Genomic DNA, 17,210 nt, shown 5'->3' with positions numbered 1-17,210 from the left:
CTGTCTTTCCCTTTCCGTACTGTTGGGCTGGCCAAAAAGTTCATTCGGGTTTTTCATAAGATGTTATGGGGAAAACAAACGAACTTTTTGGCCAACTCAATATATTCTTTGGAAGCAAGTCACACTCAAAGTTGAGAGTTAAGCTCTACCTCTTAGAGGGAAGTATCTATATATATTACTTGGAATTCTTGTACAAGGAAGATTTGTCTCTTCATTTATTTATTCAATCACTTTTTTATATCAGCATATATTCATGCATATTTATTTTAAAATTTTTTTTTAATTTTTTTTTTGATGTGGACAATTTTTAAAATCTTCACTGAATTTGTTAAAATATTGCTTCTGTTTTATGTTTTGGTCTTTTTGGCCACAAGGCATGTGGGATCTTAGCTCTCTGACCAGGGGTCAAACCCACACCCCCTGCATTGGAAGGCAAAGTCTTAACCACTGGACCACCAGGGAAGTCCCCATATTTATTTTATACTTTCAGTTATAATCTAATATTATGTACTTACTTCATTGCTCAAATTGTTCCAGCTTTGGCTGTTGGGAGTTTTTTCAGGTTGGATCCTGTATTCTACTTTCTTCCCACCCCCTTTCTAAAAATATTTTAATGGTGTCTTTTGTAAATTTATCAAATCCTTTCTTTTTATAGCTTTTGCATTTTGTGTCTTAGTTTAAGACTTAAATATCTAAAGATATGTATCATTCAGGATAGGCTAGGTTATGCTGTGATGACAACCCCAACATCTTAGTGGCATGTAACAAGTAAAGTTTTATTTTTTATTCATGACACATGTCTATCACTGGTTAGTAAGAACTGTTATAAATCTTCTTACTTTTGTGACCCAGCTAGTGGCGCATAACTACTACACATATAACTTTTAATTCAGTATAACATAACTGAAGTCTAATTTATTTTATAATATACACATATCTCTATAATATGTCATAATGATTCATATATACACAGAAATGTGCACAAAGTGAACAACTTGATAGACAGCTTTGTACATCATGGTAAGTAACTAGCAGATAGATTGAGAAAGAGAATATCACTATACCCCAGAAACTACTCCTTCGTACTCTTTCCCAGTCACTCCCCTTCAAGAATAAACACTATCATAATTTTTAATTGCCTTAGATTTGTCTGGCTTTGAAATCTATTTGAATGGAATCATACTGTGTAATGAAGCCATACTCTTGTTTGGCTTCTTTAACTACGGTGTGTTATTGAGAGTCATCCATGATGTTGTGCATGGTCAAAGTTCATTCATTCATTCTTACTGGTATATAATATTCAACTGTGAGAAAGTACCACAGTGTTTCAGTCCACCGTTTCTAGACATTTGGTTTGTTTTCAGTTTTTGGCTATTACAAATAATGATTCTGTGAACCACTGTTTGTACCTTTCTTGATGAACATGTGTATGCATTTCTGTTGTATATATGCCTAGAAGTGGAATTACTAAGTCAAAAGATGTGTGATGTTCATTTTTTGTAAATATGGCCAGTTTTCTAAAATGGCTGTATTTCAGCTATTATCTCGATTGCTGCTGGTCAGAGGGAAAGAGAGTTCTATAGGGTTTTGTACCATCAATTAAATGGGCTGGGCTGGAAGTCGTATATTTCACCTCTGCTCATTTAATCTCAGAGGAGTCAGGACAATCCTACCATGACCTGGAATGTAGGGAACCAGAACTATTATGTTCAGCTTTTTAATCCAGGTAGAATTTATTTTTGTTTGTGAATGCTGTGACAGAGGGAGCCTTTTTTTTAGGCATTTGATTTTCTTCAGATTTTTGTTTAAGCATATTCCACAGATTTTAACATGAATTCTTATTGAGATTAATTTTAAAGTAATTTGTGATGAATTGTCATTTTATTAATTTTTGGGGGGGCTGTGTTGGGTCTTTGTTGCTGCGTGGGCTTTCTCTAGTTGAGGCGAGTGGGGGCTACTCTTCGTTGCGGTGCGTGGACTTCTCATTGTGGTGGCTTCTCTTGTTGCAGAGCACGGGCTCTAGGCACGTGGGCTCAGTAGTTGTGGCTTGTGGGCTCTAGAGCACAGGTTCAGTAGTTGTGGCGCATAGGCTTAGTTGCTCCACAGCATGTGGGATCTTCCTGGACCAGGGCTCAAACCCGTGTCCCCTGCATTGGCAGGCAGATTCTTAACCACTGAACCACCAGGGAAACCTGGCAGGTGGATTCTTAACCACTGTGCTACCAGGGAAGCCCTGTTGAATTCTTTTAATTTCCCTTTGTTGCAAGTTATTTAGAAATAGGTTTTAAACATTTGCAGGTTGATAGATTTTTGCTTGTTGTATTTTCATCAATGAATTTCAAATTTTGTATTGTGTTAACTGTATGATCTGTATGTATGATCTTTGCTTTCCTGAATTTGTTGTGATTTCCTTGTGACGTAATACGTGATGACTTCAGTGAATATCCTATTTTTTGAAAAGTTTGTGCTCTCTGTTGAAAATGGTTCTCTGTATTTACTAGATCAAGCTTCTAATTACTTATTTTATTTTTTGGAGGTGTGTTAACCTTCTATTATTATGGGTTTACTAATTTTTCCTATTTTCACTAGTTTTTGTGTTATAGATTTAAAATCTTTTGTCATAAGGTGTGTGATTGTTGTAATCTCTTGTTAGATTACGTAATCGTGAAACATCTTTGTCTTTATTGCTTTTTTGCTGTGAATTCTATTTCATCTGCCGTTGATATTAATATACCTGCTCTTTTTCCTAGCACCTGTATAGCATACCATTTTCTATCCTTTGATTTAAATATTTTCTATATGGTTTTGTTTTAATTATCTCTATTAAACAATATATAGGTTGAATTTTTTTTAACTCAATTTGAAAAAATTTTAATAGGTGAATTAAAATATTTTGCATGTTTTATTTTTACTGATATGTTTGGACTTATTTTGTTTTCTGTTTGCCATGCTTCTTCTTGCTGTTTGGTGTCTTGATCACGTTTTCTTAGTTTTGTTTTTTCACTGGCTCCAGTGATTTGAAAGGTATGAAAACTATTAAAATTCTTCTAGTGGCTCCCTTTTAAAAAATTCATTTATAAAATATTTTAGAAATGTAGGTGAATATGGAGACTAACATAATTTTGGGGGAGGATGTCTGGAGCATCTTTAGACAAGATTACTCTTTTCCCCACCTTAATTCTGTACTAATTGTTTGAGGAACATAAGAGTTAAAGATTAAAATGTAAGCTTTATTACTGATAACATTATGGGGCTGGGTTTATACCTGTGTACATTTAGATCTGTAGGCAAGTGGAATTATTTACACAAGCAGTCACTGGCAACCCCAGGGATAAATTCCAGATGGTGCATCTGCAAACTGGTGGAGCCTCCATCATCTTGGATCCTTGGGCTGAACATAGCCCCCCAGCAAGAAATAGCCTCTGTTGTAAATTAAATCACTAAGATTTCAGGGTTATTTTTGCCATACCTTACTCTGACTAATAAACTCAATTCATCACAGGACATAGAGTAGACCAAAACCATACTCACTGTAGGTAGATTGGAAAAAGAGGATCAAGGTAGGACAATTAGGTTTCTTCTTTTGTGAATTTCTTACTCCCATCCTCTGCCCATTTATTTGTTGAGGTGTTAGCTTTTTTCTCTTTGATTTATAGTTCTTTGTAAACTCTGAATACTAATCCTTGTTGCTTTTATGCATTGTACCTATCTTCCTAGTCTGTGAGTTATCTTTTTAAATTTTGTTTTTGGGGTCTTATGTTGAGCAGAAACATTACATATTTTTATAATCAAATTTCTCAATCTTTTGCTTTATAGTTTGGGCTTTTTAAGTCTTGTTTTAAAAAAAACCCATCCCTTCTCCACTGTTACGAGTTATTTTTCTATATTTTCTTCAAAGACTTGGCGAAGCTTTTCTTCTCATAGCTAGGCTTTTAATCCACCTGAGATTTTTTTCTTCTTTGGAGGGTGGTGGCCTGTGGTATGAGATGAGGATCGTGAATTTCCCCCCTCCTTCCACCCCAGACAATATGGACAACCAGTTGTCACCACACCATGTGTGTTGAGCATTCTTACTTTTCCCATTGATGTGTAATGCGTGTCATAAGGGAAGTTTCTGTGTATATGTAGTCTCTTACTGGGCTGTTGTATATAATAGATAAAGATCTAGTATATCTGTTCCAATTCTACAAGCCTAAATTATTGTAAGTTTTAATATTTGGTAGGGCAAGGGCTCCCTTCTTGTTCGTTTTCAGAATGGTCTCAGTTCTTCTTGGCCCTGTGGTCTTCTAGATTAATTTTGGGATCAGCTTGTTAGGTTCTGTGGAGAGCTCTGCTGAGATTTTAAGAGTTGCATTTAGTTTGAGGGAAATTACCATCTTTGTGACATTGAATCTTCCCATTAAAAACCTGCTTTATGGGGGGTGGTGGTGTGATGAATTGGGAGATTGGGATTGACATATATAAACTAATATGTATAAAATGGATAACTAATAAGAACCTGCTGTATAAAAAAAAAATAAAATAAATTTTTTTAAAAACCCTGCTTTATCTTTCCATATGTCCATACATAATTAAGCACTTATATTTCATAAATTAGTTATTACAAGTAGTATGTAGAAAAACTCCTGGTTTTTGTGTTAATCATCTATATCCAGAAAGTTTACAAACATTTGTTTATTTATTCTAATAGTTTGTCTACAGATTCTTTTGTAATTTCTAGGCAGACAGTCGTCTGTAAATAAGGACAATTTTGTTTCTTCCTTTCTAAGTCTTATTTCTTATCTTGGCATCAGTGAGTATTTCCAGTTATTACATTATTAAATAGGAGTAATGGTTGTAGGAATTTTTTTCTTGTTTTTCATTTCAGGGAGATACTTATAAAGTTAAGGCATGAAGTATATTTTGCTAGAGGTATTTGGAAGATAATCTATCAGTTTAAGGAAGTTCTCTTTTAGTCCCATTGTATAAAGGCTTAATTGGGAATGAGTTGATTTTAATGACTTCTGTAGTAAATGACATAATTATGTGGCTTTCTTCTGTAATCTGTTCATGATGTTGGACTTTTTAATGTTGAGCCACTGGTAAGATTAATTTTCTTTTGATATGCTATTGGCGATTTGTATTTCTTTTCTGAATTGAGTGTTGGTAGCCTTTATAGATTTTTATTTTCTGTTGGGTTGTTATATTGCTTTACAGATACTTTTTGTCAGTTGTGATGATTAGCCCTTTATTATATATTTTCTGTAAGTTTCTGTTGCTTTTTTTTCCTTTATAACTTTTGAGTTTTGTGTCATGCTTAAAAACCCCATTTAAATTGTAAAGTTATTTGCTATAATTTTATAGTTATCTGACAGCTTTTAAAAACATATTTCAACTGGTATTTGTTTTATATAGTATGTGAGATTGGAACCTCATTTTCTTTCCATACTTACAGACATTTGTCCCTTATTGAATATGGCTTTCTTTGTGACTGATTTGAAAAACAAGTTTTCTCATATACTAGGTTTTCATATATGCCTGGGTTCATATTTCTATGTTGCTGTGCTAAAATCGTATTCTTTTAATTACTCTTGCTTTATATTAAGGCAAGTCTCTGAGGCAGGAATTTTAAAATCTCAGGCTTCACCCAAATAGCCTGTGTTCAGATCCTAATTCTGCTACTGTACAAGTTTTGTGACTCTGCTCAGGTTAGTCATTTTGCCTCTTTAAGGTTAGGTTTCCTTTCTGGGAAATATTGATAGTTGTAGTAGTATTTGCTTTGTAGGTTGTAATGAGCTTATTAATATAATACCTGGCACTAGACTCTCAATAATTGTTAGCTGTCATTGTTTTAGGGGGTACTGCTTCTTTTTATTAATCAGTAGTTTTATGAACATTTCTTCTGCTCCCCTTGGTTACTACTTATCTCAAAGAATGAGGGACTAATAATAGATGAGAGAGATGGCTATTGACCCTCTCTGAGGGACAGTCACTGTTCAGGTGGAGCCTGTTCTTTGGCGTGTTCTCTCTTGTTCCCGAGGGGTGTGAATTCTCCCTTCTGCTTGTTTTACAGTTAGCTCACCAAGGGCAGACTTCCCTATCTGATAGAGAAGCCTTGCACTTCTTCATTTCCTCTGCCAGAACTTGTGAAGTCAGTCTAGTTCCAGGGGGGAACAGAAATAGTGAGAAGTTCATTGTGTCCATAGTAGAGTTATTTTAATCATTTTTACTAAAACGTAGATACTGTATTATAATTGCCACCTGACTGCTACATATACTTCTCAATTGGTTTAGAACAGTGGTCCCCAACCTTTTTGGCACCAGGCACCAGTTTTGTGGAAGACAGTTTTTCCAAGGATGGGGCAGGGGATGGGGGGAATGGTTTCAGGATGATTCAAGCACATTGATTTATTATGGTCTCTGTGCAGTCAAACCTCTCTGCTAATGATAATCTGTATTTGCAGCCGCTCCCCAGCTCACTGCGTCAGCTCCAGCTCAGATGATCGGGCATTAGATTCTCATAAGGAGGGTGCAACCTAGATCCCTCCCACGCGCAGTTCACAGTAGGGTTCATGCTCCTATGAGAATCTAATGCCACCGCTTATCTGACAGGAGGTAGAGCTCAGGCAGTAATGCCAGCAATGGGGAGCGGCTGTAAATACAGATGATGCTTCGCTTTCTTGCCCGCTGTTCACCTCCTGCCGTGCGGCCTGGTTCCTAACAGGCCACGGACCCGTACTGGTCCATGGCCTGGGGGTTGGAGACCCCTGGTTTAGAACATACCTCTCTCTGTTTTATGATTAACTGTCCCTCAGATAGCTAGTTGTTATGCAGGAAAATGTTATTCATTTATTTAACAAATATTTATTAAAGGAAGAAGTAGTAAACTGGAGGCCCAAAAGCCAAATCCGAACTGTAGACAAATTTGGCACAAGGATGGATTTTGAATTTGTCAGTATTTTAAAACCATGAGATTTCATTTCTTTCTACTGTATTATATCAGTCAAAGAAGCAGGAATGGTGACATTATGTGATGGCGTATAGAGGGAAGAGAGTTTACCACTTCAGTTTTTGACAGCAAACACATTAAAGGGAGGATACGTGTGTTTACAATAGGATTATAAGTTTAATCATGAACTTTTAAGCAAAACGTAAAGAGACCTGTTTTCTAGCTCCAGGTTTCTAATAAATAGCTCTCATCCCAGCACTCTAGCCTCTATTGTAGTTTATCACAATATGACTCTAACAATAGACTTTTGAGAATATATTGTGCAGAGATAACTGGACATAAAAAATCAGTGATTCCTCCCTGACCTGTAATATATAAAATATTTCCTAGGGAACTGAATTTCAGGTTTGGACTTGGAGGGAAAACCTCTCCCCATTTCCTTCCAGTTTTATTTGGGTTTGTTAAAAGAAACTGGATTTCAAGAGATGGTAGCAAGCAAGAGGTTACTAAGCAGTTCTGTTATTTAAATGTGTGCAAAGGACATTTTCCATATTGTCTTATAGTATGTTTACAGAAAGTTTCATATCTTGATGAAGAGTCAGCCTTGGAAAAACACTTTTAGCCCACAGGTTCACTTTTCAAAAGCTTCATAATTTTGAATAGGTAATATATGTTACAAAATTCAAAAGTTACAAAAACGAAATCTTTCTTACCCTTCCCTATATACAGATATTCAGTTTCCCCTTATAAAGGCAAACACCAGTTTCTTGTGTTTCCTTCCAGAGATATGCAAGATTTCATATACAATCATATACATTTGTGTTTTAAATACACACCTATAAATCATCCAGCCTGTAAACACCTATAAAGCTGTCCATCTTGGCAATCTTGCCCGTGTTCAATTTTCAGTCTTGGAAATTTCTGCCAAATTGCCCTTTGTTGCCCTTCATGGAGGTTGTCCCAGTTTATGTTCTAACCCACAGGCAGTGAGAGTACCTGTTTCCCCACCTCACCAACACAGTGCCTTATCAAACTCCTTTCATTTTTGCCAGTCTGAAGGAAAAGTAGTACCTTGTAGTTTAAATTTGCATTTTCGCAATAACATAAAATTGAAGTTGGGCATCTTCTTGAGATGTACTTAAAATATTTTTCCAGTTTATCCTTTGAATTTGTGTTCATTGCCATGAAGACCATTTAAAAAATGTTTATTAGTTTAACAGATTCTCATGGCTTTTAGATTTTGTTTCATTTAGAAAGGCATTCTTTATTAAAAAATAATTCATGGTTTTGTTTTTTTACATTTAAAGTCTTTGATCTGTCTGGAAGTTTAAATAAGAGTAGTAGGTATGCAGCTTTACTTTTGAGGCAAAAACGTATATATTGTGATATATAATGTGTATATTGTATTGAGATGATAAATAAAGTGTAATTCTTGGGAAAGAGTTGTTACTGTATTGCTTGTTCGTTTTAAGGGAGAGTCATTGAAAATTTTTTTCATGTATTATTAAAGTAACACTTTTCTGTAGGAAATTTAGAAGAATACAGGAGGGAATAAAAATCAACCATAATCCCACAACCATATTATATATAACAAAATTGGGACCGTACTCATACTGCAACTTATTTTTTTCTCACTTGAGACTAACATAGGAACTTAGGTTTAGAAAATAAATTGTCGTTTAGCATGGTGTCAGAATTTTTTTCAACCATCCTAATATTTTTCTGAGGCGAAATCTGAGGCCTTTAAAGGAATGAATGACCTCGGCTTTAGGCATACCTTTTACATTTTGAACAGTTTTAAAGTGCTCCATTTTAAATGAGACACCAGCACTCAGGCGAGCCCGACATGCAGTGGGTTTCGCCTCGAGAGAGGACGGAGCTCCAGGCCGGCTGGGGTCCTCGCGACTGGCCGCTGGCCTCTCAGCCCAGCCTGGCTGCAGTGCCCCCTGGTGGCGGATGCAAGGGCGGCCAGGCACGAGGCTGAGGGTCAGATCCACCGCTGAACCCTCTCTTCCGAGAAATCCTTTTAATCGCTTTGGGGGCCGCTTTCTTTCACAAGGCCCGTATTTGCTTGTCTGACCCTTTGCCGCACATGCCGACTTTGAGCGCAGAATTGTGGCGCTAGAGCGCCCTGGCGCTGCAGACGACCGCCAGGTGTCCCCGAGGCGGGGCGAAGCTCAGCCCCGGCGCCTGGGGCTGGTTTCCGCGCCCCGCTCCCTCGCTACTCCGTCTGGGGAGTTTGAGAAGTTTTGAACTTCCGGGTTGGCTCTCCCGGGCTTGCGGTGTGGTGGCCAGCCGAAGGGCGTCGCTGTGCCCAGTGTTTGGGCGTGTCCCTTTAAACTTTTTTGTTTTTTAAACTTCGGGGGTGTGGTCACGGCCCTGTCTCTGCGGGTTGCTCCCTGGCCACCCGGTCCTTCCCTCCGCCCCGCCTTCCAGATGCTGTGGAGTCATGAGCCTGGAGGGCGCAGGGACCCCTCTGGTGGCCGAGGTGATCAAAGGTTAGTGTGGAGGGCGCGCCCTCGGGACACCCCCTATTTAGAGGGCATCAGGCAGTGCACCCGGTCGAGGAGGCCCCCATTGCTGGCCAAGATGTGCCTTTAAACTTCGGGGCCAGGGCCGATGCTGTCTCTCGGGCGTGGGTGGCCTCCTGGGACTCCTAGTCCCCAGGCGTGGTCCTGCTTTGGGGCGAATCCGCACAGATGTGTGCAGTTCGGACCCTTGTGTCCTTACACCATGGCTGGTAGGCTCTCCACCTCAGGGAGCAAAATCCGTGGTCACTGCATGGGGATCAAGGGTCATTTTTGGTTGAAAAGGAGTCAGCCCCGTCATCCGCTTGGGTGTCTGTGGTTGCAGGACATTTCAGTTGAGGCGTTTATAGGAAAATAAATACAGCAATTGTGTGTACTGAATTGTTTAAATTACTATTACAAAAAATTGTTTAAATTACTATTTGGGGAAAGGATGCCAGCTGGCGTCCTTTGTTTCTTACTATTTTAAGGGCTGTACTTAATTTTGCCACAATTTGAATCTAAGTATTCTACTAGCACTATTACTAGTATTACTACTGCTAGGTATTGCGGATGACTTTGCTTCACCAAGGATTTTTAGGCAACTCTTGGGGTGGGGCAGGAGAGGAAGGGTGGCGCCTCTGAACCTTAAGCTGTTACCATTCTTGCTAAACCTCACAGCAGCCTAACTGCTTTTATGCAACGCAGGTTCATCTCATACTCATCGTGCAGAATACTCTCATTTGCCTCTGCTATAATGGTCCAATTGTAAAAATCATTACAAAAGTAGTGATTTCGAATCAAAAAATAAGTAGCGACCCCTAAGAACATTGGATAAACAAGTGGTTTGTTTTGTGTGTTATAGCCGTAAACATTAATTTTGAAGCAATTTTGAAAGCGTTTTCTCTCTACTTAAAGCATAGTTTCTTATTGAAATGACTTTTCATGATGTCTTGAAAACATAGCGAAACATAGGGAAAGTCATCCAGGCTGGTGGTCTAGCTATCAAATGCATGCTGCCATTTACCGAAATTTCTTAGTCCAGGGTAACTAAAGTTTTCCAGAACTCAAGCCGTATCGCTGTATGAAAAGTCATTTACCGCTATTGAAACTTATATTAAAGGCAATTTCTCCGTTTTAAAAATTGCTTTCTTATTATTACCCACCAAAATAGCCAGAACATTTTGAAGTTACTCACTGATAACCTTACCATCTGAAACATGCATGGGAAAAAGATAAAAATTTGACTTCATCTGAAAAGAGTTGCAACATGATATATGAAACGTTTTTTAATAATGTGAAGGAAGGAACATTACAATTTTTCCATTTCAGATCGCCTTTGTTTTGCCATTCTCTACAGCAGACCAAAGAGTTCATCAAATGTACATTATTTCAGCATAGATAATGAACTTGAATATGAAAAGTAAGTATTGCTTTTTAAAAGATTGTTAGTAACTTTTTTATTTTGAAGAATCTAAAGGTATGTTTATAAAATTGGAACATTACAAATCTGTTGACTGTTAGTTGCAGGATACTTTTTTCTTTAACCCTTGGTAATAAAATAGATCCTTAGGGAAAAAAAATCAGAATGAAAGAACTTTCCTAAATTTAACAATTTACATTTGAAGTTCTAATAGTTTACAGTATAATGAGATATAAACTAGTATGTACTAAGATGTGTTTTGCCAGTGGAAAAATATGTGTGGAAAAACAGCTTTTTTATTCAGAAAGTATTTTTATTTCTTATTTGAGGTTAGATTTAGGCATTGTAACACTTGTCATGTATTTTAATAGTCATGTTTTACCAGAGTATTTCTTCCATTAGTAAGACAGTACCTTTAAGTTGTGTGAACTATAATGATTTGGTGTGTGCTTTCTTGCTTTATTTTGATCTTGTAGCTACAAAAAGGCATTTATATTCAGAGCATCTGGAATATACATACACATTTTTGTTTTTCATTTTTGCAGCTTCTACGCAGATTTTGGACCACTCAATCTAGCAATGGTTTACAGATATTGCTGCAAGATTAATAAGAAATTAAAGGTAAAGTATTCCTTACTGAAGATTTCACTTAAGTAATCATTATTAGCCTGATCTTGCGGGGAGGAAGGGAAATCTGTTTAAAAAGGAAATGTCATGTTTTTCACTGCAGTGGTGTTTGAGACATACATGTGGTTTATTGTTGTATGAAGTCATAGTGTATCTATTTGTTTTCCAGAGTTTTGATGAATGGCTTAAGTTTGGGTCATTTGGTTCCTCTTATTGTCTGAGCCAGTGGAACTGTCACCTAACAAGAGGAGCTTTCCTTCCTTTGGTCATTGTTCTTTCTGCCTTCACTTTGAGAGGGAGTGTTAGGAAACTAAGAGAAACTGGATTCATCTTACTTTATTTCATTATGCCTTGAATCTCCCATGATATTGTACTACTTGTGACTCTTCACTATGACCCTTTACACATGTGATTAAGGAGCAGAGAAGCAAGGGCAGACAGCATACAGTCTTTAAGACTGTATCACTGAATTGTAAGAGTGTATTACTATTAGTTTGAACTTAGACCTTATTCATTTATTTAAAAAAAACTTTGAATTGTTGGTCATGTACAATAAAAGGTGTTCATATACTGCTAGCAATTCTAAGAGTCACTGTATATTCTCAAGTAGAAATACTGGATTTGGAGGCAGGTGCTTTTTAAAAACAAGGTTATTCAGCTGATTACTTATGAGACTACTACACAGAAATAAAATTCATTTTCAATTAAAAATTAAATTATACTAAAAATTTATGGGTGAGTAAGGCAGATCTGTTTCCCCATGAACATCAAACTTAAAATTCCACACCATAAATGCTAGAAGCATCTGTCAGAAGTTACTAATATGTAAAAAGGAAGTTGCAGCATTGCTTTTTCTTTTTTTTATTAAATTTGTATTCACTAGAGATGTATACAGAGATGGAGACTCTTCTTTCTGGACTTTATTCCTCCCTGGAACAGGAATATAAGCATTTGTGGCCTTGGGTATTTATGTTCCCCCCATTCCGTTTTTCCAGTTGCCAGTGGCAGGTTTTTTGTTTCATACAGGGCTGAGAAGCTAAAAATAATTTCCTTTTCCCCTGCTTGTGTTCCTTTGCTTTAATTTTGAAAGTTTTTTGTTTGTTTGTTTGTTTTAAACATACTTGGCCATCCTTTTATCCTTTGGGTCAACCAAGAATATATTTGTCCTTTTTTCAAACTTAAAAAAAAAAATTATTTACCAGAACAGCTTGCAGTGTTGACCATCCCACCTGACTGAAACTTAATTCCTATTCAATTAATAGTGGTAAAAGTGTGTTGAGAATTTGTATTAAGAGTGTCTTGTGCGTATGCTGCTTGAGGGCTGGTTGGGTTTTTTTTTTTTTCTTTAAATCAACTTGAATTTCTTACTCTATGTAAACAACTAAAAGAAAATACGTAACATTTATCGTTGAAATACCCAAACATTGGCTCACAGAAGCAAAAGAATACTGTGCTTATTCAACTGAATATATCCTGTTTCTTACCCTTACTTGAAACATGTCTACTCACATTAGTGAAGTACAGGTGAGGAAGAGCTAATAAATCATGTGTTTCTTTGGTTTTTAAATTCCATATCCTTTTTATTTTTAACTTTTTATTGAAGCACAATGTATGTACAGAAATGTGTACAGATCATGAATATACAGCTCAATGAATTTTAGAAACTGAATATACATGGATAATCATCTGGGTCATCAGATCAAGAACAGAATATTAGCAACACCCCAGAAGAGCCCACTTATGCTCTCTTGGTTATCTCTGTACCACCCTCCTCACTCCACCCCTCCCTACCCCATTCACTATCCTGATTTCTAACAGAATGAATTATTTTTGCCCATTTTTATACCCTTTGATTTTAATTTAAATGTTTTGGGAAGAGATTAACAAAAAAAGTCAGACAGTAGGAAAAGGAAAGAAAAGGTCTCTCCTACTACTACCTTTTCCAGCTTTTTATGTATTCTTTCAGGGGTAGTCTATAATTAAAGTGTATCTGTTCGTAGCTCCTCTCCTCCCTTTTTAAAAAATTGAAGTGTAGTTATTTATGATATCATATTAGTTTCAGGTTTCTCCTCTCCCACCCTTTAATTGTACATTTGTTCTACTCCAAGGATATGTCTTTTATGGGAAGGTACATGGTATTTTTGGGTATCAAAGTGTATCTTTTTAAAAGTCTTGCTAATATGAATGCTTCAACATTGTGAGGTTTGGAATTTATTTTAATCACAAAATAAAGTTTTAGAAAACCTGAAATTAGAAAGGAAATACTAACAGCTGTTTATCTTCATGCAGTCCATTACAATGATGAGGAAGAAAATTATTCATTTTACTGGCCCTGATCAGAGAAAACAGGCAAATGCTGCTTTCCTTGTTGGATGTTATATGGTAAGTATTTAACTACTTTTCTAATGTATTAGTGAAAATACGTACAACAGTGGTACTTTAAATTTGTGGTTGAAATTTTGAAATTACTTTTTCTCAGACATCTTGATTTCTTTCCAGAAAGAACATGTTTTGCTTTATAAAAATTGACCAACTGGGAAAGGCTATGGAGGGGGGAAGGGGGGTATATGAGCGATCTCTGTACCTTCTACTCGGTTTTGCTGTTCTGAACCTAAAACTGCTCTAAAAAAGTCTATTTTTTAAAAAATTGACCAACTAGTGTGAAAACCTTTTTATGTGTTATGGCACTTAAGGTTAGAAAATAATGCCCCAAATCTGTGTTTTTATTAACTCATGATCCATTTAGTAAAGTTGTGAAGGTGGAATCAGGACCAATAATTGATTTAAAAAAAAACAAAAACAAAAAACATCAAAAGTGTATCACATGAGGTAAGAGTGCTGTATAATTTGAATACAGGCAATGTTTTCCTAAATAAGGTGTGATTCTAAACACATCAAAACGTGCCATAAGGACATGGCATGTCGGTACTGTAGGAAAATGGGTAACATACTGTGTAGATTACATACAGCATTGAGTGGTTGGTGTTTTTGGGTTATTGGAAGTATGCTTTGGAATAGCCAGTATTTCATGAGTTATGAATTTCATTTATTTGTAAATATCATGGAGAGTGGTTATTTAGAGGCAGATTTTATCTAGTGCCTGCATTCATCTTCAGGAGTACCTAAGTAACAGGTTTTCCTGAATAAGCTAAGAGGTCCTCCAGAGTGGTGTTCCTCATGTTTTTGGTGGTGTGGAAGCTAGCTGTTCTACTCAGTGGAGAAGAATATCGAGTAGTTATTCCAGATAAAAAAGGATTGGTGTTGAAGTTCTTGAGGTAAGTGCTTTCTTCTCCCAGGTTGCTACTTGGTTCTGTCACGCTTATTTTAAAATTTACTGACATGTAGTTTGAACGTCTGGAATTTACAATGATAAGACCAAAATTTGGTGGTACTAGTTGAAATTGCACCTCAAAATTGGGTAGTTTCCTTTTCTACGTTTAAGGTATATCATTAACAATGACTAAGGCCTTTTTGGGTTTTGTTTTTATATTTGTGCTCACAAAAGTAACTGAGAGAAATGTTTCTGAGATAACTAAGTTTTATTATCATCTCTGTATGAAACACAGGTTGTAGATTTTATCTCTTAAAAATTGATTTTTTTAAGCTTACTCAGATAAGGACTTTTGTTTGTTTTTTGGCTTTTGTCATCTCTCCTGATGTTTATTGTATTTAGCAGCAAAAATCCTGAGAGGGGAGGATGGGTGGAAAGAGCCTCTGCAGGGTCCCAAGAAAAAGAATGGAGAAGGTAGCTGTTTTAACTGGGGTAATTGGTCCCATTACTTGGCCAGTCACTGGGGAGAGGAATGCCATGGATTAAATTGTGACAGCTTTACAGGAAAAGGGACACAGCCAGAATTCTTGGTGTTCATAAAGTATTAAAGGGAACCGTGGAGAAATGGCCCTTAGTGTAACAGTAAAAGTCATTACACTGTCCAGGAGAAAATCTGGATGGCTGAAGCAGTTCCACCTAAGAAAATGTTCTCCTGAGCAGAGCACACAGAGCTTGCCTGGGCTGCATTGGAGTCAGTCATTTGTCTTTCTTTGTTAGATGAGATGTCCCTAAAAGGGTGGGGTCTTGAGTAGCCAGATATGGTAAGTTCAGTGTGAAAGAACCCCTTAGAGGGTAGCTGTGGGCATCATGCAAAACACTTGATAATTTTATAGATAAGAAATCTCTCTTTTTAGATCTTGTTGTTGTTGTTGTTTTATAGCTAGTGAAAAAGCAGTAACCCCTTGGCATACTGATTGAAAATGTGTTAACGTGCTTGTTCCTAGTTTGGTGTTGGCCTTTTGACTTTGTTTATGGTTGTATTTTGGCATGCAGAAGTTTATTTTTCTACAGTTAATATATTTTAGATTTAGAAATCCTTCCAGGATTTTACACTCCCTGGTTAGCACTGATTTGATTGGTTAGGAAAGTGCCAGGTAAGCAATTTGGACTCAAGGAATGAACTTGAGTTCATTCCTCTGTTCAGTTAGAAGCCAGCTTGGCAGGAGGTTTACAGCTTTTGGCTGTAGTAAATGTCTGCACCATGGCTGGCTGGCTAAAGTAGGAGCTTGGAGCTGTAATGATGCTAAGTGGGGAAACAGGAGACAAACTTCTAAGAAGAGATTTATTAGTAGTAGGAAAGGAGTGTCAAGACGTGATATGGATACCCCAAAAGATTAAACATCAAAGTAAGTAAGTAGTGTAGGTTTAGTCTGGTTGAAGTCTATTGGATCCTCTGATTAAAGATTTGTAGAGATGAGTGAGAATTCCCTAAAAATTGATCTTCAGGCCTGATGACCTTTTCTGGAGTTGTTTGAGGAATTTTGGAGATAATAAGTCTTTTTAATGACTGACTTAGAGGATGGTGTAGTAATATTAAAACAAAAAGTCTGGAGGAAGTACAGACAGGAAGGAAGTATTCCAAATGGACTGATTCTATTTAAAAGGACTGACTCTGTCCTTTTAAAAAGGACCTAATAGGGGATGTGGAGAGAGTGAGAGAATAAAGTGTTAGTAATTATATTTATTTTTTTACCTTAAAAACAGAAGAGGTTAGGCTTTATAAATACTTAAAATACTCAAATACTTAAAATAGGATTGACATGCCCATACTTTTCAAATACATTGTATTTCTAAATATTACGGTTTATGTGGCCTGGCAAATGGATTTGCCAACTATCTGAAATGGTAGATTCTTGGGTAACAAATTAGGGTGCAACTAAAAATCTTTTTGTACCACTCACCATAAAAGAGTTGAGGAACATAAAAGATAACTGGATTTTTTGTTTTTTTTTTTAACAAAAAGGTAAGTGAACCATATCATTTTACAAAATAATAAGTTTGCTACCCTGTTGTGATAAGTCAGTGGCTGTTTCCTAGCCAGATTTTGGGGGGGTGGTACTTAACCTGTCATTTCAAGTAAAGGTGAAATTCTAAGTGGCAAAGTGAGTGCTTTTCAAAACAAATTCACGATTGAGAGTGTATTTCTAAAATAAAAGTTTAAAACTTTGTCATTTTGCTATAAAAAAATGTCATGTGCAAAACCCATATTTGGACCCTTGAGAAATTTAGAAAAATTTCCTTTAAAAAATACTTTTGTTGTTTTTTTTTTTTTTTTGCGGTACGCGGGCCTCTCACTGTTGTGGCCTCTCCCGTAGCGGGGCACAGGCTCCGGACGCGCAGGCTCAGCGGCCATGGCTCACGGGCCCAGCCGCTGCGTGGCATGTGGGATCCTCC

The 17,210-nt window shown here is 36.8% G+C and overlaps 1 protein-coding gene across 11 annotated transcripts in view; it reads left to right on the top strand.

Moving 5' to 3' along the window:
* Window positions 1-17,210, top strand: part of CDC14B (cell division cycle 14B) — a 107,395-nt gene that overhangs the window by 34,886 nt on the left and 55,299 nt on the right. For 5 of the 11 annotated variants that reach the window (XM_007119650.4, XM_007119645.4, XM_007119649.3 and 2 more), the window contains exons 1-4: window positions 9,353-9,426; window positions 10,768-10,858; window positions 11,404-11,479; window positions 13,775-13,867. In XM_007119650.4, coding sequence (XP_007119712.1) covers window positions 9,378-9,426; window positions 10,768-10,858; window positions 11,404-11,479; window positions 13,775-13,867 — 309 coding nt within the window. In that variant the 5' untranslated portion in view covers window positions 9,353-9,377. Of the gene's footprint in view, window positions 1-9,352; window positions 9,427-10,738; window positions 10,859-11,403; window positions 11,480-13,774; window positions 13,868-17,210 lie in introns of those variants that run through there. The other 6 variants (XM_028494128.2, XM_028494125.2, XM_055087272.1 and 3 more) reach the window with 3 other exon arrangements.

This window comes from Physeter macrocephalus, chromosome 9 (assembly GCF_002837175.3).
Source record: "Physeter macrocephalus isolate SW-GA chromosome 9, ASM283717v5, whole genome shotgun sequence".
Taxonomy (NCBI): domain Eukaryota; kingdom Metazoa; phylum Chordata; class Mammalia; order Artiodactyla; family Physeteridae; genus Physeter; species Physeter macrocephalus.
Note: the sequence above shows the minus strand (reverse complement) of the source record. Positions and strands in the feature narration are given on the sequence as shown.